Source organism: Phyllostomus discolor, chromosome 12 (genome assembly GCF_004126475.2).
Source record: "Phyllostomus discolor isolate MPI-MPIP mPhyDis1 chromosome 12, mPhyDis1.pri.v3, whole genome shotgun sequence".
NCBI classification, from domain to species: domain Eukaryota; kingdom Metazoa; phylum Chordata; class Mammalia; order Chiroptera; family Phyllostomidae; genus Phyllostomus; species Phyllostomus discolor.
The window spans coordinates 26,843,180-26,866,628 of NC_040914.2; the positions used below are offsets into that span (position 1 = coordinate 26,843,180).

Here is a 23,449-nt window from a genome sequence, read left to right on the forward strand (position 1 = left end):
TTGTTTTTGTTTTTTAACTTACTGATGTGAGGGAGAAAGAAGCATAGATTTGTTATGATCTCATTGATGAATTCACTGCTTGTTTCTTCCCTGAGGCCTGATCTGAGATTGAACCTGAACCTTGGGATATCAGGACAATGCTCTAACCAAGTGAGTTCCCCAACCAGGGCTAACCTCATTTTCTACAAGACACATATACCAAGTAAAAAAGAAAACAAAAACAAAAAACAAGCCTTTCATTATCACTGGCAGAAGGCAGTCATTTCAACATCTCATCACTGTCAGAAGTTCCTTGGGAGGTGGCTTATGTTCTCCTGTCCTGTGATGTCTTCAAATTTGAGGGTATAGCTTATGCTCAACACCTTTCAAGGTGGATAAGCCCCATCCCACCGGCTCAATAGCCACTCCAGACTAGAAGATGTGACATAAGACATACAGGTCTCACTGGCCAGGTGAATCGGTTGGCTTGATCATCATCCCATATAACTAAGAGTTGATGGATGACCTCCCCTCAGAATCAGTACAAGAAGCAACCAATCTCTCTCTCTCTCTCTCTCTCTCTCTCTCTCTCTCTCTCTCTCTGTCTGTCCGTCCCTCCCTCCCTCCACTTCCTCTCTGTCTCTAAAACCAATAAAAATCTGCCCTTAGCTGGGGATTGAAAAAAAATTTCACAAGTAGAGACCATCTCACCCCCTAACTTACAGCCCCAGGATAAAGCTTGTCTTCATGCTAACTAGCATTTCAAAATCAGAACTTCCTGGCCATCAGCTATTGATGTTTGTACTTGGATTGCATCTTGATTGCCTGGGACTGGTGAGTGCAGGTTGCTATTCACAGAAACAGGGTGGAGTCCCAGGACCCATCAGTCCTTGTCACTTATGATGTTCTAACGGCCTGTCCCTTCCCCCAGACAGTGATCATGGCCAAACATTTTAAAGACATAAGCAGTTGCTACATTTGCCTGTCCTACCTGGAAGACCCCGTCAGTCTGAAATGTGGGTTCCTCTGCTGCCTCAAGTGTGTCGACTCACTGCCGAGGGGGCCCGGGGGACACGGGATTGTGTGCTTCACCTGCCCTGAGGTTTCTCAGAAGAGTGACATCAGGCCCAAATACCAGCTGGCCAGGCTGGTGTCAGAGGTCAGGGCGCTGGAGCCCCAGCTGAGAGCCATCCTGAGGATGAACCTGAGGATGCACAGGTTCCAAGGTGAGGTCTGGGGCCACCAGCCACCACCCCGTGGGAAACACACTTGTCAAAGCCCTCCAGTCAAGGTGCTTTACCTGAGTTCTGGCACCTGAAATGCTCGTTCTTTCCCAATGTGCCAACCTGGAAGTCTGCATTAAAACCGTCTGTAGGTTTTCTTTGTTTTTTTTTAAGATTTTATTTATTTATTTTAAGGAAGGAAGTGAAAGATGGTGAGAAACACTGATACAAGAGAGAAACATGGATGGATTGCCTCTGGCCTGTATCCCTAAAATCCATTCTTCCTGGTTCTTAACTGTTTTTAATGTGTTTGGAAACCATTTTCAGTTTTAAATATGTTTGAGGTTGATGTTTGAATTACAGTTGCCACAGAACATTACAGTAGTTTAAAAACACAGCATAGTAATTAGATACTCATATACCTCCAGAAGTGATTCGCCTTGATCACCTAGTCCCCACCTGGCACCATGCACATTACCCCAGTATTACTGACTGTATTCCCTGTGCTTCCCGCTACCACCCTGGGCCTGTTCTGTCACTGCCCATCTGTACTTCCCAATCCCTTCCCCTGTTTTACCTCATGCCCCAAACGCCCTCCCACCTGGCAAACATCAGTGATTTTTTAATGTTTTCAACTCTAGTTGCATTCAATATTATTTTGTATTGTACATCAACTGTAACTGAAACTTAAAAAATTGTTTTACAAATTAAAGGGCCTTGGAGGTGGCTTAGTTGGTTGGAGAGATTCCTGTCTACCACAAGGTTACAGGTTCGACTCCAGCCAGGGGGCTCATGAGTGAGGCACATGAGTGCCTCACATGAGTGAGGCAAGCGATGAATGTCTCTCTCCTTCCCAAAACCTCCTTTCCTCCCTGTGCAAAATCACGAAAAACATATCCTCAGGGAAGGATTAAAAAAATAAAAATTAAAATAAAGAAGGAAAAAAAAGAGATAAAAGAAATAGAAACTGGGGTCGAGGAATCATTATTCCAGAAGGTTTCTTTCTAAAGTGGGGCCAACCCCATCCAGGGGTCACCTTAGATGGGGAGCTCTGTGCCCCAATCAGAGTCGGAGGGAGGCTGAGCCACAGCTCACAGTCCGGTGCTCCGAGTTCAGGCCCCTCCAGGCACTGCCCCATTAAGCTGGGGTCCCAGTTCCTGCTAAGGGGTCCACGTGTCCTAAGGTCAGGACTCTTAGAAAAAAATACATATATACACATATATTTACAAATATATGTACAGGTTTATATACTTACATATTTACATGTAAACATATTATATGTGTGTATGTATAATTTTAATATAATTTAGAGACAGAGAGAGAGGAAACAGAAAGCTTTCATGTCAATTTTACTCTGCAATAAATAGAATATCCTCGTCCTTTGAAATGGCTAGTTCAGGTGTATGTGTGGACAGAGTCTGTGATGACTTGCATGCTAATTTTGAAAACATGCAGCAGTCATGGTCTCTTTTTCCATGGGGAATCCACACTAAAGGGAAGAAACCTCCTTAATCAACTAAGCAAAGAGAATAATGTAGAGAAAACAACTGTAATGACCAAGGGCCAGTTCCAATTATGACCATTCCTTGTGTCCATGAAATCTGATGAAATCAGGGACCCAGGAAATTCCCCCAGGGAAACACAAGGTGTGGAGTTAAAGATGAGATAGTGAATGAGTCACGTGGGCTCCTGAGGTGGCCCCGAGGGGTGGGGACAGAGCTGACAGATTGTTTCTCTTTCCACAGTGGACGTGACCTTGGATGTGGACACGGCCAACAACCACCTCTACATCTCTGAGGACCTGCAGCAAGTCCACTGTGTGTACGAGGAGCAGAAGCAAAGGGTCTGTCCTGAGAGGTTCAGCGTCTCCCTCTGTGTGTTGGGCTCCCGGCGGCTCATGTCCGGCCGGCACTACTGGGAAGTGGACTTGGGCACCAGTACAGAGTGGAACCTTGGCGTCTGCAAGGAGTCTGTTCCTCGGAAGGAGAAGGTCGTCCTCTCTTCAGAACGTGGCTTCTGGATTGTGAGCTGCAGGGAGAAGGACACCTTCCGGGCCAGCACCAGGCCGGTGACAGAGCTCATGGTCATTTCCTCCTTACACCACATTGGCATTTTCCTGGACTTTGAAATGGGGACCATTTCCTTTTATGACGTGAGCGATGGCTCCCACAGTTTTACGTTCCCCCTGATTTCTGTGGCAGAGCCCCTCCGTCCCTTTTTCTCTCCTGGAATTCCAGCGAAGGATGATGGGAGCTTCATGACGCTCTGTCCCGGGTTCAGCCCCAGCGTGGCCAGTGCAGCTGGGCAAGGCCATGGGACTCTGAGCACAGCAGGTACAGACGCACCCTGGGTGTGCACAGCCATGGACACCAGCCCCTGTGCTGGTGACCCAGCGCCCTGAAAAACATGGGACAGCTGTGAATCACAAACACAAATTATGGGGAACTGCCACTTCCCATATTAAGTCCTGTTATGGTTGTTTGGGGGGGGGGGGCACTTCCTGTATAATTGTCCAATAAATACCTTTTGAGCATTCACATCAATTGTCAAATGTTTTCCTTTTCATTTTCTAAAAGATCCACTTAATGTATCAGGGAGGTTATGGATAAAATAAAAATGTGAGCCAACAGACTGAGCGATTTCCTCTGCAATCAGAAACAGTTGAAACAGGGATGTGCCCTGGCCAAGGTGGCTGGGTTGATTGGATTGTCCGCCCGTGTACCAAAATACCACAGGTTCAATTCCCAGTTAGGACTTGTGCCTAAGAAACATAAGGAAGGCAACCTGACTGATGTTTCTCTCTCTCAACAACAGGAGATGTGTCTGTGTGCCATTTCTCTCAGCAACAGAAAAACACATTTGTGTCAAGTGCACACAGAATGTTCCCAGACCCTAGAGGAAAGCAGGAGGACTTCAGGAGCAGCTGGATACAGGAGGTTCACTGTCTGAAAAAGAATCTTTATGTTCATTTATAATGTTTGGAGTTAGTGAGGCTTCATTAGCTTCCAGCTTCGAGTGATGAGAACTGAACAGTCAAGGAGAAAGTGTCTCAGATGCCACAGAGGCGACTCTGCCACAGTCCCCCCTGGGCCTTTGCCCCTGGTTCCTTCCCCTGAATCACAGCAGGGTTGTGTTGCTTAGCTACCACAAGACAGGTTGTCCTTGGAGTAAAACTGGCAGATTCTTGAGGGGGAGGGTTGGACGGGGCTGCAGGTGCAGCGCATGGGCTGATGTGGCCAGTGGTGGACACAGGGTGGGACATCAGCATCGAGGTGGAGTGAGGACCACTCTTAAAGGGACAATCACACACTGGGACGCTCCCCACAGAACTGGATCTGGGAGACCCAAGGGGGAGGTCATCCTAGGGAAACTCCCCTTGGTCCCCAGCCCAATCTGGCTGTAACGCCCCCACCAGCCAGCAGAGGGCGCAAGGGTAGAGGTAACCTTCAGGCCATGGAGTGGCTACAAACTTGAACAGGTGCAAGGACACCCAGGTAGTACAGGGGGACTGGTGGCCATGGGGACAGGAGGCACAGAGAACTGCTACAATGAACTGACAGACAGGGAACTTGGGGAAAGTAAACACTGGAGACACAATGCGATGAGAAACCAAAGGTAAAATGAGTGGAAAGAGTCCTTATAGGTCAATAATCACCTGAATGGACACGGGCTGAACTCACCAACCAAAAGGCACAGAGAAGATGAATATATTAGAGCAGAACCCCATGACACTGCCTGTAGGAGACCCAATTCACATCGAAAGAAACGCAGACGTGCACAGTGAGGAGCAGATGAAACAATCTCCCTTTAAACTGTGTAGCCCTGGCCCAGAGGCTCAGTGGGTTGGAGCCTCCTCCAGTCCACCAAAGGGCTGAGGGTTCTATTCCTCCTTGGGGCTTGGATGAGAGGCAACAGATTCATGTATTTCTCTCACGTCCATGTCTCCCTTTCTCTCTTTTTCTCACTTTCTCCCTTCTTCTATCTCTCTAAAATCATCAAACATGTCCTCAGGTGAGGATTCAAAAGCAATGGGCAGAGGACCAGAACAGACACTTACAGACGGCTAATAGAGGACTGACAGATGGCTTACAGATGGCTAATAGTCCTGAAAAGGTGCTCAATGTGTCTCTAAGAGACATGCAAACTAAAATTACAATGAGGTATCAGTTCCTGTCTGCTGGAAAATCTACCTTCAGTAAAGCAACAAACAAGTGCTGGCCAGGATGTGGGGAAAAGGGAACCCTCTCGCATTGTCGGTGGGAATGCAGACTGGTGCAGTCCTTGTGGAAAACAGTGTGGAGTTCCCTCAAAATATTAAACATGGAACCGCCTGTGACCCAGCGATCCTACTTCTGGGTATTTACCTAAAGAAATCCAAACACTAATTTGAAAAAATATATGCACTCCTCTGTTCATTGCAGCCTGATTTACAGCAGCCAAGCTCTGGAAGCAGCCCAGGTGCCCATCAGTGGGTGAATGGATAAACAAGCTGTGCTGCATTCACACCGTTGAACAGTACAAGGCAGAAAAGAGAATGAAATCTTGCCATTTGCAATGGCATGGATGGACCTAGAGGGTATCATGCTGAGGGGGATAAGTCAAACTGGCAGAGATAAAAATCATGTGATTTCACTCCTACCTGGACCATAAAACAAAAAGTGACAAATAAATTGACAGCAAATAAAAAGGAACTCATAGTCACAGCCAGCCCTGTCGTGGTCACCAGAGAGGAAGGCAGTGGCGGGGGGAGAAGAGAAGAGAGGGAGTCACATGTGTGGCGACAGAAGGAGACCATTGGTCAGGTGCAGAGCATTTTATTTCCCTTTCAGGGGCTACAGCTGGATACTGCATAGAAGCCCTAGATGTCCCACCTGCCTGTCTCAGCTTGAATGACCCCTGTACATAAAGTGACAGGTCCATGTGTCCAGTGCACCAGCCATGGCAGAGGGAGTGGCAGAAACAGTGGACTGTGCCCCTTGCCCCCTGTGGTGTCTCAGATGGAAGACTTTGGGCCAGTGAGCTGGCAGGTGAAGCTGGTTTCTAAGATGTGATTATCAATTGAGATTTCTTACTGTCAATTGAATATTGGAATGGTCAATTTTAATGTTATCTCCCTGAATTCCCACATCATTGCTTTGCCCTACTCCCAGTGTGTGCAGCCAGGAAGGCTTCTCCCCACAGTCAGCATCCAGAACATGAGGACAGGCTGGTCCAATGGGAGACTCCAGTATGAGCTCTATGAGTGATAGAGAGGTATTAGAGTGTCCTTTAGGTCACATGGTCAGAGGGAGACCCCAGACCCTGAGCAAGGACACAATGGGTTCAAGTGCAGGTATTTTCCAGACTAAACACACCTCAGGCTGGGAAGAGCAAGCCCTGTGGAACTTGAATGCATAGGAAGACCAGCCACTGGTCACACAGGATGACCACTGTGAGGGGCCTGGGGACAGAAGAAGAAGAAGCTGAAGGCAAGGGCCCAGTGGGAAATGCTGTGACTAGAGTTCCTGCTGCAGAGTGTCCCTGTCCCCCAATGACAACATGAGTCTCAGCTCAGATTCTCCCCCAGGGATATGGGACACTTTTTCTACCTCCTGCTGGCTGCTCCAGAGGGCCATCTCAGTAATGGCCATCACTGTCCCCAGTCTCTACACCTGCCTGAGGCTGCCATCTTGTGGTCATGTCCTGATGTCAGGTTCTTTGTCTTCATGGTCTTGCCCAGCGTCTCCATGGTGCTTCTCCTGCACAGACCCTACCAGAGGCTGCAGCGCACTCACACCCCACAGCCCCCACCAGTGCCCTCCAGAGACCAGAGCCACCCACACCATCCTGATGCTGGCAGACACCTGTGTCACTTCCTATGTGCAGATTTCCATTTTGACTTTAAAGTCATTGTGTGAGCGCATCCTCATCACTGGTCCGTGCACACCTCCCCTAGTTGGCTTCCTCTTCTCCTGCTCTTCGCCCCTCACTGCAGATGTTCAGGGATCCTAGAGCTCCTGGGGTCATGAACTGTTGGACATGGCTGTTGACAGTCTAATCTGTGAATGTCAGTGTCTATAATATTCTCAATTACACTATTCACTAATTCTTCACTGGGTGCCAGTATTATCCGAGGTGTTGAAGGCCGCTGTGGCTGAAACAAAGCAAATGGTTGTACAGCAAGCTTTTTTCTTTTTTAATCCTCCCCTGAGGCTGTTTATTGATTTGAGACAGAGAATCAGAGAGAGAGAGACAGAGAGACAGAGAGACATCAATCAGTTGTCCCTTATGCTTGCCCTGACCCAAGATCAAACCACAACCTTTTGGTGCATGGGACGATGCTCCAACCAACTGAACCACCCATCCAGGGCTGGTATAACTTTGGTGAGGTGGCTCTTTACAATTTGATAGATTTTTATTTATTTTTTTTCTTCTTGTTGAGTTTAGCAATTCTTACAGGAGAGTCTAAGGGTGTCCAACCTGCAGCACACAGGCCACAGGGATGGCTATGAATGTGGCTCAAAACAAAATTCTAACTTTACTTAAAACATTATGAGGCTTTTTTGGTGAATACGTGTTGCAATGTATTTAATGTGTGGCCCAAGAAAACTCTTCTTCATCCAGTGTGGCTCAGAGATGCCAAGAGGTTAGACACCCCTGGAAGTGATTTGCAAACATTTTCTCCCACTCTGTATCCTGAGCTCATTTTACAGCCATAATATCAACATTAATGCACAGATATATCTTCCTTGGGGGAGAAATCAAAAGTACTCTGGTAGAGGACTTAGGTGACTGAGAGGGCAAGGGGACAATGTGACTTATTCAATTTTGTGTACTCTTGAGAGTCTTTTGAGTTCTCTTGTACGTGCATGAATAATGTTTTCAAAGAACAAGTTACTTTAAAATCCCTACACTTATAAAACCCCTGAAAGATCACCCTCAGACCCACAATCTAAGATTCAGATTCTGACCCTGTCCTCTAGGACCCACCACTCAGCTGGATTTATTCATCACAACATCGAGGGAGAACACACACCATGGAAAACATCCCAGACATGGTGATGGAAGTCGACATGTAAGTCCAGAAAGTACAGAGTCCCAAACAAGGTGAATCCAAAAAGACCCACAGAAGACATATCATAATTAAAATGTCAAAGGTTAAAGACAAATAATTTTAAGGGCACCAACATAAAAGCAGTTAGTTACCTACAAGGGAGCTCTCAGAAGGCTGTCAGCAGATTTCTCAACAGAAACTTTTCAGGTCAAAAGAGATTGGCAAGGGATATTCAAAGTGATGAAAAGCAAGGACCTACAAACAAGATTACTCAGCAAAGGTATAATTTTTAATCAAAGGACAAATAAAGAACTTCCCAGACAAACAAATGCTAAAGGGGTTAACACAACCAAATCAGCATTACAAAAATGTTAAAGGGGTTCTCTAAGAAGAACAAAAATTAAAAAATATGAACAATAAAATGACTATAAATACATATCTATCAAAAATTACTCTACATGCAGGACACATGGACAAAACCAAAGGCAGGGTGGAAGCAGGGGAGGTAGGTGGGGATGGCTGGTGGGTGGTAGTGGGGGATAAATGCAGACAATGGAACTTGAACAACAAAATAATTTTTCAAAAATTACTTTAAATGCAAATTAGTTAATTTCTCTAGTCAAAAGACATATGGTGGCTGAATGCATAAGAAAATAAGACCCTTATCTATGCTGTCTACAAGAGACTCAATTCAGATCGAAAGACATACATAGACTGAAAGCTCAGGGATTGGAAACTATTTCATGAAGATGGAAACAAACAAACAAACAAAATCTGGGGTAGCAATGCTTATACCAGACCCCACAAACTTTACATCAAAGGTTATATATAACAGGAGACAAAAAAGGACCAAGCAATTCCACTTCTGGGTATTGATCTGAAGAAATTCAAATTACTACCTGGAAAACATGTCCACATCCACATGTTCGTTTCAGCACTATTTACAAAAGTGAAGCTATGGAGGCAACCTAAGTGTCCATCCACAGATGGCGAGATAAAGAAGTGGTGCACATGCACAGCAAAATCTGCCTCAGCCACACACACAATGAATGAAATCTCTCCATTGGCAACAACACAGTGGAGGGTATGGTGCTGAGTGAAATACACAGATGGAGAAGGACAAATGCCAGATGATTGCACTTATATGTGGAATCTAAAGAATGAAGTATTCAAGCAGAACAGAAACAAACTCAGAGATTCAGAGGACAGTCTGACAGTTGCAAGATAGAATGGGGGTTTGCAGGCTGGGTGATAAAGAAGAAAGGATTAAGAAGCACACATTAGTGGTTACAGAACAGTCATGGGGATGTAAAATGCAGCACAGGGAATAGAGTCAATAATATTGTAATAACTACATATGGTGTCAAGTAGGTATTAGATTTATCAGGGGATCACTTTATAAGTTATAGAAATGTCTAATCACAGACTTACACACCTGAAGCTAATATAATATTGTAGATCAACTGTAATTGAAAAATAGAAATATTTTTAAAAAGATAAATATATCTTTAATTCATTTACATGAATTAATTTCTTAATTGTCCTTAATGAAAATGGAGAATAAAATGTAAAATACCTCCTAGGATGACCGGGAAAGTGCACAAACACACTTCTGCTACATTCATTCCCAAGTGCCATGAGCCCAGGAAAGTGACCTGTGAGGGCTGAGTCAGCCTCTTCTTCACAGAACAGCAAGTTCACTTAAGAGAATGAGAGACACAGAACCTGTGATGACTGACGTGTGGTGAACTGGCAAACACTCTCTCAAATGAACCTGAGCTTGTCCCTCAAGGAGCGTCAACAGGCAGTTGACACCTGACAGCACTTGTTGTCTGGATGGAATGGAAGCTCTCAGAGGAAAACCAGGATTCTGGCAAACGTGTGTCTCACCACGGCAGCCAGACAGCTTCCCAGAGCTGACAACCGTTTCCAGTGGGGTCTGTGGTAACATTAACAAATGTGATTTTTGATCATGTGTCATTAAATGCACCCACCCTGGGAGATCTCTATCACTTAGTGAAACAATGCATCACTTTCAAATAATCCTACATCAGTATAACAAGCACTAAAGTAATGTAACAGAGTAGGTAATACTCAATGGCTTTGTTTCAGGTTCCAGTTTGCAAAGAGCTTTTCAGAAACTACCACTTGTGTAGCTTTAGTGAATCATCAAAGATGGATATCCACACTTATCTCAAAAAGTTATTAAGAATGTTCTTCCTACATATTTGCATAAGGCTGTACATTTCTTCACATACTGTAACCAAAATAACTGATTAAAAGCAAAAGCAAATATGAAAATCCAGCAGACTGCTAATGATACAGACAAGCACTGAGACTTACAAAAATGTAAGATGTAAGCAGATCCACTCTCCCTTTACCTTGTTTATATAGAAATAGTTACATTTCATCAAAAAGTTATTTCTGTTAACATATCATAGGTTATTAATGTTATTCTAAATGAATTTTTCAAACTGTTTTATTCCTTGCATGGTAAATATTGATAGACATAAGACACACAAAGAAAACTATTTGGGGGCTCCTTCCTAATTTGTAAGACTTTATAGATATTCTAAATCCAAAACGTTTGAGAGTCTCTGAATAAAACAGCACTTGGGCCGGCACTCAGGGAGACAGCGGGACAGAGTTCTCCGTGCAGGAGGAGGGCTCGGGGCAGAGTACGGAGTCCCCAGGCCTGGCTCTCAGGGTCTCAGCCCAGGTCCCTGCCAGTAGACGCTTGGTTTTGGGAAGTCCCCTTCTCTCTCACAACCCACGTCAAGTCCTACTTCATGGATACTCATGACTCTTCCCCAGTTCTCACTCCCATTGGGTGTAGGAACACCAGAGCAGCCAATCAGCGTCACCGTGGTTTCGGGTTTGAAGTCCTCACAGACAACCAGAACTCATTCTTCCCAGACGTTCATGGTCTCGATCATGAGGCTCAGACTGCTGCTCCTGCTGCTCTCGGGGGCCTTGGCGCTGACCGAGACCTGGGCCGGTGATTGCGGGGTCGGGAGGGAACGACCTCTGCGGGGCGGAAGCCAGGGGGCCAGAGTAACTGCAGCACTCCCGACCCAGACCCCAAACCCCAGATCCCCCGACTCCCGACTCGGCACACCCCTCCCGGTCCCCCACCCCTCCTCTCAACCACCGCCCCCTTTTCCGTCCTCGGGATCCCTGCCGCTACCCGCCCAACATCTGACCCAGGATGCGCGTCTTCCCTGTCCCCAGGCCCTCACACCATGAGTATTCTCAACATCACCACGTCCGGACCGGGCCGCGGGAAGAACCGGTACATCGGCGTCATCTACGTGGACGACACCGAGGTCCAGGGGTTCGACACCGACGCCCCCAACCCGAGGCTGGAGCCGCGGGTGCCGTGGATGAAGGACCCGTGGGTGGAGCAGGAGATGCCGGGGTATTGGAAAGAGCGGACGGGCGTTTGCACGCACTACGCACAGATTAGTGAAGGGAAACTGAACACCGTGCGCGGCCACTTCAACCAGAGCGAGGACGGTGAGCCACGCGCGCGATCCACATCATAACAGCGGGGCCGTGGTCGCCCGAGGCTCCAGGTTCTAGCCCTACCCCGAGGCTGCGGACCCGCCCGGCCCCCAGCTCGGGAGGAGCCAGTGGGTACTTGGAGCGGTTTGCATTTCTGCTAAGGTTTAATCAGCGCGAGTCGGTCCGCACTGGTTGAAACCAGGTCGGGGCCAGAGAGCAAGGCTGACCTCGGGGCGGGGTCAGTGTCCCACACCTTCCAGGAAACGTGTGGCTGCACCGTGGGGTCCGATGGGCGCTTTCTCGGCGGGTACAGTCGGTTCCTCTACGACGGCACCGAATACATCTCCCTGAACGAGGACCTGCGCTCCTGGACCGCGGAGGACACAGCAACCCAGGTCACCTGGCGTGAGGTGGTGCAGGTCCCTGATGCAGAGAGCAGAAGGGCTTACCTGGAGGGCGAGTGCGTGCACCAGCTCCACCTGTACCTGGAGAAGGGGAAGGAGACCTTGCTCCGAGCAGGTACCAGGACATGGACCTCCCCGAGGAGGGGATCTGTGGGCTGGGGCTGTTTCCCACAAGGAGAGGAGGGGAATGGGGCAGTGACAGAATGTCCCTCCTGCTCGGGAGAGGAAAGAGTTCCCCAGGTTTCCTTATTCTGTGGCTCACCCACAGGCCCAGCTTTCTCTACAGGACAGTAAGAGGCCCACCCTCTCCCTGAAACACCCCACAGCGGTTCCCTCACACCCTGCAGCACCTGGTGCACCAGGACGCTGGCCCAGCTTCTCAGGCTGAGACCCTCTCTGCAGGCCTGACTCCTGCTTTTCTGAGTCATCAGCCTCCTCCTGAGTCTGTGTCTACACACAGAGACCTGGACACTCCTACCCTAGTTCTCACCTTCATTCTAGAACTTTCCAAGAAATAGGAGATTATCCCATGTGCCTCTATCCAGGCGTTGTTTTCCCTTCTCCCACACCAACTGTCCTGTCCACTCTCAGGGTGGTCACATGAGCACTGCTAGATTGCAAAGTTCCTGAATTTTCTCACCCTCCCCTCAGACCCTCCAAAGACACAAGTGACCCACCACCCCATCTCTGACCATGAGGTCACCCTGAAGTGCTGGGCCCTGGGCTTCTACCCTGTGGACATCACCCTGACCTGGCAGCGTGAAGGGGAGGACCTGACCCAGGACATGGAGCTTGTGGAGACCAGGCCTGCGGGGGATGGGACCTTCCAGAAGTGGGCAGCTGTGGCCGTGCCCCCTGGAGAGGAGCAGAGATACACATGCCATGTGCAGCACCAGGGGCTGCCTGAGCCCCTGACCCTGAGATGGGGTGAGGAGGGGGTGTGGGCACAGAGCCTCTCCTCAGGGTGTCCCTGAGCAGGGTCAGGACTCAGGCCTGAGGTTGGCCTCTCAACTTCCCCTCCCAGAGCCCCCTCCTCAGACCACCATCACCATCATTGTGAGCATTGCTGCTGCCCTGGGTCTCCTTGGAGCTGTGGTCACTGGAGCTGTTCTGTGGAGGAGGAAGTGCTCAGGTGGGCAAGGGGTGGGGCTGAGTTTCCTGTCCCCCTGGGGGTCAAGCCCAGGTGGAAGTGTGCTCTGCCATGTTAATGGACATTGTAGCCCCACACGGGTGCTTGTCCATCTGGGGCCTATTTCCTAACACTGACTCTTTAGTGAGGCCCCTGGGAAAGTGAGGGACACATTTATCACCTTATGGTTCTAGTGATGGGGACTGATTCCCAGGTGTCACAGGTCAGAAGGAAGGTCACTGTTCAGGACAGATGTCCAGAAGGCCAGTTGGTACAGTCCCCACACATGTACTGTCCCTGTATTTCGTAATCCTAACTTGGGTTTTTAGTCACAGTACCTGGAAATGCCCCTGCACTTCAGGAGTGTGGGGCTCTTTTAGGGTCCCAGAATCCAGCCTTCCCCCAACTTCCCACAGACCATTTTCTTCCCACAGGCAGAGGCAGGAAGAACTACGCTCATTCTTCCTGTAAGTCTGGGTGTTGTGGAGGTGATGACTGGGACCCTTGGGAGAGTGTGGGCTGGAGTCTGTGAGGGGGGCTCCCCCACCCTGTAACTCTGCTGTTGTGTCTTCCCCAGGCAGCGACAGTGCCCAGGGCTCTGATGTGTCTCTCACAGCTCCTAATGGTGAGACACTGAGGGCAGGAATTGGGGGGATTGGGGCTGAGAGACAAACTGGGTTTTCGGGATTCTCAGGTGGGACATTGTGAGGATGTGGTGGCTGTGGGAAAATGTGACACTTCTGAGACTGACCTGCATTTGCTCATGATAACTTTCTTTCCCAGCATGACAGAGCTGCTTTCTATGGGACCTGCTGCTTGAATAGTCACTGCAGCTTTCCCTTGGGATATTAAGGATCCATGACTACTGTTTCTGCAACCAGGATCAGAACATGCCTACATTATATTAAAATTGGCTATATATTTGTATATATAAACTGAATAGAAGTAATTTAGATTAAAAATGCCAACTTGTATGGTTTCCACTAGTGGTTATTCCATCTGTACCTTCACCCCATTGGTTAAGTTGTTCTAGTCACTTTAAGTTCATAAACCTACCATGAGATGTGGAGCAACCTGGTAGGGACAGACTGTGTGACAGGGGACAAGGAGACAGCACAGCTCACCAGTGATGTTCCTGTCACCAGCTGTGCTCCATGCACCATTCAGGGTTTCTTCCCACACTTCCAAATGTACCTTTTAGAGCCTCTGGCTTTGATGGTTATGTCCCCTGATGCTAATCAGTTCCTGCTTTGTTGCCCAGGAGTCACCCCAAGCTTGTAGGACCCCATCTTGTAGTCCTCAGGGGTGTCCATGTGGGGTGCAGAGAGCTGACCAATTAAAAAATGAGGAACACCTGATTTTGTCAGGAACACCTGATAAAGAAGGAACTGCTCCAGCATCCACTGTCCTTAATCCACTGCAGACACTGTTCTCATTCTGTGGGTGCTGAGTCCTGGAAGGTCATGGCCAAGGAGCCCATGTCCTTCGTGGCTTCCTCTGAGAGTTCCTCACCAACAGAGAGCCCTTGGGACACAGGGTCAGTCTGGCTGCTGAGCTGAGGACAGAATCAGGAGACAAGGGACCAGCAAGGCAGGAGGGAAAGGTGTGGGGAAGCTCCCATGGTTCCAGGGTGCAGGTGCTGGGTGTTCTGACGGGGCTGTGAGCGGTGGAAACAGTGGGAAGGGACTGGACAGTGAATACATTTGGAAGAGGATTTCAAAGCATTTCCTAAGGATTCAACCTGGGGTGTGGGAAAGGAGTCAAGGGGGACACCCCACATTTGTTCTGTGCCAGCAGAAAGATGGCGTTATATCAGCAGAGAGGGAGAAGAATCTGGCAGGAGAATGTGTAGGGGAGGGGTTGGCATTTCAAGCTTTCAGCTAAAGAGAAGTTCAAGGTGAGATGTGTGTTAGAAACACCAGTGAGGTGTCAGGTTGGACAGATGAGAGTGTGGACCTTGAGGAGAAATGTCTGAGCTGGAGACATAGACTTGGAGGTGATGCTACAAAAATGACACTTAAATCCATGAGCATGGATGAAGCCACCAAGGGAGCCAGGACTGTGGAAGAGGAAAGATGAGAACTGGACACTGTACCTCCCTGTCCCAACAGTGGGGATGTTCATCTTGGTGACTCACCCAGGCTGGTGACAGCCAGTTCTCCCCATTATAAATTTACCATTTGATTAATGTCATTCATTAGTAATTTCCAGGGAGATATTCTGAGATTGTCCTGCTGTGCTCTTCACCACTTCTACACTCACCCTCCTTAGCCCCCCTATTAATTTCCACCCAAGTCAGCGAAAATATGATGGTTGTCCTGTATCAGCCCTGGACATTTATGAGTAGGGTGTAGAGTACAGTACAGGGAACATAGCGAATAATATTGTTGTGACTACATACGGTGTCAGATGGGTACTAGATTTATCAGGGAGATTATTTAATATGTTTTATACATGTGTTCAATCACTCTGTTTTACAGCTAAAACTAATACAATGTTGTTTGTTAAGTATAATTGAAAACTTAAAAGAATTAACTCATGGACACAGACAACAGTGTGGTAATTGTGTGAGAGAGGGATGGGTGGGGGTGGGAGAGTATATGGGGGGTGATGGAAAAATAAAAAATAAAATAATTGTTTTAAGTTTATAAAAGTGCTAAGTTGACCAGTGTGAAGACCTGGGGACAGAGTTTGGAGACGAGAGGGAGCTGGAGGAAAGAGCCCAGCGAGAAACACCATGAAGGGAGCTCCTGGCCCAGATGTCCCTGCACCCAAATGACATGTGACTCTAACTCAGCTCCTCCACAGGGAAGAGGGGACATTTTCTCTGCCTCCTGCCTGCTACTCCTGAGGGCATCTCAGAAATGGCCATCACTGTGCCCAGTCAGCAGATGTGCCTGAGGGTGATCTGCATGGGACAAATTGGCTCTATGATAGAGATGCCCCAGGCTCCCCACACAGATGGTGTCACTGACAGGAGAGGAGATGTGACAGTGGCATCTCTGTGGGGAGCCAGAACCAGGCTCTCTGTCCCTGTAACTGGGGTCAGGAGCCACCCTGCCTGAGGAATCACTGCACAGAGCTGTGAAGCTCAGACCAGACAAGTGGGGCCTCCCTTGAGTCCTCTCTCAGGGCAGAACTGGGAGGGATCAGCCCAGGAGGGACTGGGACCTGTGGGTGGGCAGTGCCCTGGGTGAGACTGTGCTGAGCTTGCCTGGTCCCAAGCTGCCCCTCCTGCCTGGGCTGGGCAGGTTTGAGGGGGAAGAGTAGGGGGTATTTCAGGAGGGTCCCTGCAGGTCACTATGCCCTTGGGTCCCCATCAGTGAGAGAAAGGGGTTGGTCCCTTGCAACCTGGGTGCAGCCTTGTATGGAAGGAGCCATGGAGTTCCTCCACCCTGTACAAAATTCCACTTTTGTGAGACCTCCCAGGTTTAGGATTGGGTGCGAGGACAGGAGTGTGAATTGCTATGCAGTATTCGGTTGTGACTTAAAATTCCTGGGCATGAAATGAAACCCAATGACAGACACACACAGGCAGCTAGAGACAGAAGGACACAGAGAAGTGCCTGCCCTTCAGTGACCCCCACACACACTTGTCCTGTTTCAAATCCCCTGCAGGAGGTGCTGGCCTCTCAGGAGTTTCTGCCGGGACATCATCACCCTCCTGAGTGGTTACTGTGTGTGTGTCACTCACATTTCTGTCTCTTTGAATGGGGACACCTCTCTGACATCTCTTATATCAGAGGGAGCAGGGAAGGAAAAAGAATTTGGAGTGAGATGAAGTCCCATTATTTTCCAAGTCTGCCAGAATGGGTGCATGTGGTGAAAATAACCAATATATGACTTTTAAAAAACAGTTATGAATAAGACAATACCTTCTGCAGTAGTTCAACAGGGTGCTTCACATTGGAAATATGGTGGACTGAATGCACCTTGGGCCATGCTGTGGTCTGCATGTTTGTGACTCTCAGTCCATGAGCTGAATTTACAACCCCTGGTCCTGGCCAGTAGCTCAGTTGGAGCATTGTTCTGCTGTCCAAGGTTGCTAGTTCTATGCTGGGTCAGAGCAGGTACAAAAGCTAACCAGTGAATGTATGAACAAGTAGAACAACAAACTGACCTCACTCTCTCTCTCTCCCCCCACCCCCTCTCTAAAATTAAAACCAAAAAAAGAGTGTACATCTATTCCATTTTGCTCAACAACAGAAAAACCCATATTTTGTTTCAAGTAGGTAAAGATTTTATTCCCTAGAAGAAGATAAAAACTGTAAGAAATGAAGAATTGTTTTAGCCCTTATTTTGTATCTTTATTTTACACATTTCTACAATGTGCTGTCACGTTACAGAGAAAACTAAGTAGTTCCAGTGAGTTGCTTCTTCTTCATGTGCAGACTTTTTGACACGGTTGACCCTCTGTGAACTTGTTGATTGGATGAATAAACTCTCATTAAAGAGCTTTAAAGCTGCTATGTATAGATTTGTCACTTGAGTTTTTAGTTCATCACTGATATTTGGACATAGGGTTCAGTTCACACTCGGGTTTGTGGATTGATTTATGTTAAACAAAGTACTACTTTTCTTCCTGGTCCACGTGCCTATGGAAGGAAATCCGTTGATGTTTCTCTCTCACATCAATGTTTTCTCTCTTCCTTCCTCTTTCTCTATAAGTGATGAAAAAATGTCTTCAGGTTGAGTATGAAAAAGAAAAGGACATAAAAATAAAATAAATCTTTATTTAAGGTTTATTACTAGGGTAGGGGGTGGTTGGTCATTGCATCTGGTTGTATGTCAGACATGGCATCGCTCTGTCAGGTTTCAGACATTCATTCCACTGCTCTCCCCAGAGTCTACATCTTCATGAGTACGTATTTGAACACATCCGATTTCCAACCACTTTCATATCTGCAGACACCTGTCCACAGCCCTCAGTCCTGCCACAGGTGGCCTGGGTCACTGCACACCTGGAGCAGGTGGACAGCCTGGATGTCCTTTACCTCATCTCGGGCAGCCCTGGCCTCTCTTGTACTGGATGCCCTGTCACCTGGATGCTACGTGTTCCCCTTGTTTGGTTTACTTCATTTTCCCCACTTTGCCTGGTAGTATTTTCCAAAGAAAGAATGTGAAAAATTAACTATGAATACTCTAAATACATGAAGCAACTGTAGGCTATCCTAGCCCTTATGCACATCCTGACTTGATACAGAAGAACTCTTTGTTGGAAATATTTTTTCTTCAGAAATCAGAAGGCATTGCAACAATGCTTTCTAGTCTCCACGCCCATACTTGCTGCCTCTTGAAGTTTTCAAGGTCTCTCCCACCCTCTTTCTGAACTCTCACTATGATATGTCCCAGTGTGGGTCTGCTTTATCTACTGTAGAGAGAATCTGATTAAGCCATTCCAAATGTAAATTTTTACCTGCAATCTTTGAGAACTATTCTTAGAAAATGTTAAAATCATTTCCTCCTCATCATAAACTCATTTTTATTTTTTCATACTATTTTAAAGCTGTCATTATTTACTTCATGGAATCTCATGATTGGCAGACTAATAAGTCTTTTCTCCAGCTGACACACATTTGTGAATTCGTATGACTCAGTAGGAGTACAATGTGGATCTTTCAGGTCACATACTAATTCTTCATTTCTATGATGATATTTTTAATTTCCAAGAGATCTTTCCTGCTCTATGATTGTGTATAATTGTTCTCTTTCAGAGGCCTTTTTATGCCTTTCAGATTAGATGGAGACCAGTGGAAGGGGACCCATAGGTCTCCTGGTCATCTGATTCTGTGATATCAGGAAACTTCCCTCACAGCACTTGATCATGATTACATTTCTCTGTGTCATTTCTGCTAATGGCACATCTCCCCCATGACACTGCCAGAGTCACAGAGCCAGTGTCCTATTCTGGCTCTGCATTCTGTCTCCAGGCTCTAACTAATCCTGACACAGTAGAGGCCTTGAAACCCATGCTGGGTGATGAACTTGACTGTGGTCTGGATGGCTAAGGTACACAGCCCCTTGATGTCCTCCAGAGCTCTGAGCCAGGCAGCCTCCTATCACAGAACATTCAGGAACATTGCAAGAGTTCACTTGCATGGCATGCAGAGTCATAGCAAGGGAGGATAGTAAGCTAGGAAAAATCCTAGGCAAGAAGAATGGGGAAATTGAGGCAAGAAAATTAACCAAAGCCAAATGGTCTGAACAATTTACAGCCCACCAGTGAATCACAAGACCTTATTCCCCTAGGCAAGAACACTTGAAAACAAATCGTTTATACCTCCCCACCCAAACCAGAGAATACATAGCTTAAATCACCCTGGTCAGGGGAAAATACACAAGAGAGACCCAATTAATGCCATTTGTACCAGATGAACCCAAGGACAAAAGAAATCAAAGGAGAAAATAACAACAACAAAACAAAAAAAACCATGACAGCCAGACACACCTAAGAAAAAAGTAAAACAATGGAGCTGACCAGAGGATAATCCCCAAGCCCCCATGTGCCCATTTTTGTGCATCAACGTATTAAACACACCCCTGGAAAGCTGATGAATATTCTACTGAAACCCTCCCCTAAGATTCTCACCCAGAGAAGAGAGATAAAAACCCTCCAGACAGAGACCTGGGTCAGCTCACTCTGCAGCACACCCACACCCCCATGTCAGACATGAATTTCTTTCTGTCCTTCTGAGCTCTAAGGTGCCCTTGAGATTATCATCCAGGGGAGCAGAGGGCAGGAGCAGCTGATCTCGGACTTATCCCCCATCCTGACTTTAAGGTCCCCTCTTTCCCTGACTCTTCAGTGAGCTGACAGCTGCCCCGCCTTTGCTCACTTCTGTCTCTGGGAGTTTTACTTCCCAGTGAGATGATCGAAACCTGGTTTTGACTCACTCCTTTCCTGTAACATTCCCAGGAACCAGAGCAGCCCCACGTAGGCTCTCTCCAGTGACTTCTTCTACCCTAAGTCTTTCCTAAGCGTCACTGTCCCAACTTTAATAAACATGCTTTCAAAATCCCCTGGACTCAGGCTGTGAAATCTTATCCAGAAGAAGTCAAGCACCCACACACCTCATACCACACCCCACACACCACACACCACAGGCTGTCCTGAGGCAGAACCGCTCAGGCCCAGGCCTGTCTGGTGACAATAGCTGCCAAGGGACCCAGTGAAAGTGAGTCATCAAGGCCCCCAGAGAAAACACCCTGTGTTCACCGCAGCTCCACCACCCCCGATCCTCTCTGAGTCTCCTGTCCTCTGTCCCCACAAGGATCCCATATCAAATACCTCATCAGTTTCCTCTGAAGATTACACATGACTCTCTATATAGATCAATGGTGTCACTGCCTGAGACACATAAGCATTCTTCTGTCCATAGTTACCATATTCTGTTGATTAGAGCAGAGACATTCCATCCTTTTGCTTTTGTAAAAGCACAACACAAGAAACATCCTTCAATACACATACATGACAACATGTGTGATTATCTTCTTAGGATAAATTCCTAGAAGAATAATTTCTGCACCAAAATGTAAACACATTTAAATTGCTGAGACCTTGTGCAAAAGCATCCTTCAGGAGTTTTGTCCCCATTTTCAATCCCTTCAACCTTCACAACAGAATGTGTTCCCCACCCTGGGGCTGATGGGCTCTTCATTTTCATTCATCTTTGCCAAACTGATAGATTTTATTTTTTATTCTTATTTTTCTTAATCCACATTCTCATTTTTGTTTACATGTATTTATTACAAATATAGCTGTTTAATATTGGCATTTCTTCTTTTCCAAATTGTTTTCTACTATTCTTTAATTGAGACTGGGTTGTAACTATTTTAAAATACGGAACTTAAGAAGGAAGGAAAAGCAGTCCCAACATTGGAACTGGTCTGGCGCTTAGAGTGGGACTCAGTATTGCCTGGAGCCAGCCTGGTGCTCACTGCTGGGCTGGGTTATTCTCCAGTGGGAAACACACGGTCTCACAAAACATCAGCATCAGACAAGGACATCCCAAGACATAGGCGACGTGAGACACAATACCACACTGCGTGTTGTCTCAGCACAGACAGGAACGAGACACAGTGCAGCTCACACACTACCAAACAGCTCCCGGGAGGCAAACAGAAGGGAAGGCAGCCTCTTTCCTATCACCCCTCACCCTCGCTCCAGCCTGCTGAGTCCGTAGGTATTTCCCAAGATGTCCAGTCACAGACTTGCCTCCATGTCCTAAGGACGCCAATCTAGAGGGGCCCCTGAGCCCACAGATCCTCCCAAGGTCCCAGACCAGAGCCCACATCCTGGACACACCCTGTCTCACCTGGTCCCTCAAAGCTGCCTACAGCCCCAGGTGTGCGCTCCCCGTCATGCGTTCCCTCTAGCAGCAGCGATGCACACAGCCCTCTGTCTGCCCCCTGTGCTCCTCCGGGTCTTTGGCGGAAGAACACTGACACACAATACCTTCCTCTGCCAACATTTTTATGCGTCTTTGCGTTCGGTTACGATCATGAGTTTGTGTCACCAGAACGTGTGGTTGACATAGAAGAGTTTTGTGTTTTCCTTTATGGTTTTATTCCTTTGAGTCTTGCTTAGATAATTTTTTATTCCATAATTGTAAAAACTTCATATATGTTTTCATCTAAAGGAGAAGGCTCCAAGGGTGAAGGAAAACAGACTTCACCCTGGAGGAAATATTGGGAGGAGCAATAGATGGGGAATTCTAAGGTGGAACGCCAGAGTTTACATCTCGTACTTTACAAGTTTATAATTATGTATGGGTCCTACTGGAATTTGATATATGTTGTGTTCAATAAATATTTTCTGTCGAAGTAAAGACATATGTGCCCGCATATGCTCACCAGGTTAACGAAAACACCACCAAGGGTCCCAAGGTGATCTGCACAAGGACCAGCTCCAGTGAGGACCGTTTTTGACCATTTACAACCTTCAGGTGTTACATCACATTTTAGTTGATGTCTGCACACTCTACTTGTTAACTGCATAGTAAGTAATCTTTCTTAGGCATGCTGTGTTTTGAGGATGTATCTAAACCTTCACAGTCGAATGAAAACCTGGACTTCCATGTGACAACCATTTTAATGTACATCAATCTGTGAGTCACACGGTGTCTTCTGGTGGGTGGAGACTGAAAACTAATGACATTCTAGAGATGCACTGTCTGGTATGGCAGCTACAAGGCACTTACGGCTTTTAGATGAAAAGTTCAACTGCTCCACACACAGGATGCACTTCAAGTGCTCAACCGCCACCTGCAGCCAGTGGCCGCCATGTTGGACATGCAGACACAGAACAATCCCTTGTTCTAGAACATTCTATTGGACAGAACTGAGCTTCATGTTGTCTGGGCCTCCAGTCACAGCACTAGACCCATGAAAAATGGAAGGACCAACATCATTTCCCTGACAGACAACACCAGGTTTCTGCTGGGACGTGAATACATGTGAAGCTGCTGTATAACAAACACAACCAGGTTCCTGGGGGTCTGGTGCCTTCAGACACACACTGTTCCCAGTTCCAAAGGGGAAACACCTGTCTCCCAACCTGCCTTCCCAGACTGAGGACACTCTCTGAAATCTCAGTTCCAAGGGGTGAGCTTTCTTCTAGAAGAACCCAGGGAAAATGCTTTCAGCAGAGTGTGGGGAGGCAGGGATCCCACCTCAGGGAGAGGGGTTCCAGGAAGTGAGGAGGGTGCAAAGGCCAGACCCAGTGGGGAGACTCCCCCTAGTTTATCCAGAACAACCATTCTCAAAGTGTGCTCTGTGGAACACTTGAAGTTTCTAAGAGCCTTCCATGGGATCCAGAGGTCAAAGCTATTTTCATAGGTTAAGGACATCCTTTGCCTTTTCACTGTGCTAACATTTGCACTGAGGTAAACTCAGCAGGAATGGAGGCTGGGACACCCAATTGCTACAGCAGGCTTTCTTCACCACCACCCCCTCACAGATGAGAAAACAAAACAGTGCCACTTTAATGACATGGTTGAAGGATTGAAAATCATTTTATATTTTTAAGATTTTATTTATTTACTTTTAGAGAGAAGGGAAAGGAGGTAGACAGAAAGGGAGAGAAACATTGTTGTGTGAGAGAGAAACAGTTGCCTCCCACATGAGCCCACCTGGAAACCTGGCCCTCAACCTAGGCATATTCCCTAAAATTTGAACT

General features: G+C 47.2%; 2 protein-coding genes across 3 annotated transcripts; both read left to right on the forward strand.

Moving 5' to 3' along the window:
* Positions 1-919: 919 nt before the first annotated feature.
* On the forward strand, positions 920-3,603 carry LOC114510745 (ret finger protein-like 4A). The gene is made up of 2 exons (XM_028529248.1): positions 920-1,205; positions 2,948-3,603. Exons 1-2 carry the CDS (start codon positions 920-922, stop codon positions 3,601-3,603), a joined length of 942 nt encoding a protein of 313 aa, XP_028385049.1.
* A 7,214-nt stretch (positions 3,604-10,817) lies between these two features.
* LOC114510746 (patr class I histocompatibility antigen, A-2 alpha chain-like) lies at positions 10,818-14,089 on the forward strand. Of its 2 annotated transcripts, XM_028529250.2 has the most exons (8): positions 10,818-11,233; positions 11,467-11,751; positions 11,983-12,258; positions 12,795-13,070; positions 13,168-13,275; positions 13,707-13,739; positions 13,850-13,897; positions 14,056-14,089. In XM_028529250.2, exons 1-8 carry the CDS (start codon positions 11,035-11,037, stop codon positions 14,058-14,060), a joined length of 1,230 nt encoding a protein of 409 aa, XP_028385051.2. In that variant the 5' UTR covers positions 10,818-11,034; the 3' UTR covers positions 14,061-14,089. The 2 variants fall into 2 exon arrangements, with proteins under 2 accessions (XP_028385051.2, XP_035869234.1); XM_036013341.1 differs by lacking the exons at positions 13,707-13,739; positions 13,850-13,897; positions 14,056-14,089 and having other exon boundaries at positions 13,168-13,577.
* The last annotated feature ends 9,360 nt before the right edge of the window (positions 14,090-23,449 follow it).

Bases quoted from the DNA above. Each gene is read 5' to 3' on its own strand.
- LOC114510745 (XM_028529248.1), top strand. From the start codon at position 920: ATGGCCAAACATTTTAAAGACATAAGCAGTTGCTACATTTGCCTGTCC. The intron at 1,206-2,947 runs GTGAGGTCTGGG...CTCTTTCCACAG, and splicing joins GAGGATGCACAGGTTCCAAG to TGGACGTGACCTTGGATGTG.
- LOC114510746 (XM_036013341.1), top strand. From the start codon at position 11,035: ATGACTCTTCCCCAGTTCTCACTCCCATTGGGTGTAGGAACACCAGAG. The intron at 11,752-11,982 runs GTGAGCCACGCG...GGGCGGGGTCAG, and splicing joins CTTCAACCAGAGCGAGGACG to TGTCCCACACCTTCCAGGAA. The intron at 12,259-12,794 runs GTACCAGGACAT...CCCTCCCCTCAG, and splicing joins GGAGACCTTGCTCCGAGCAG to ACCCTCCAAAGACACAAGTG.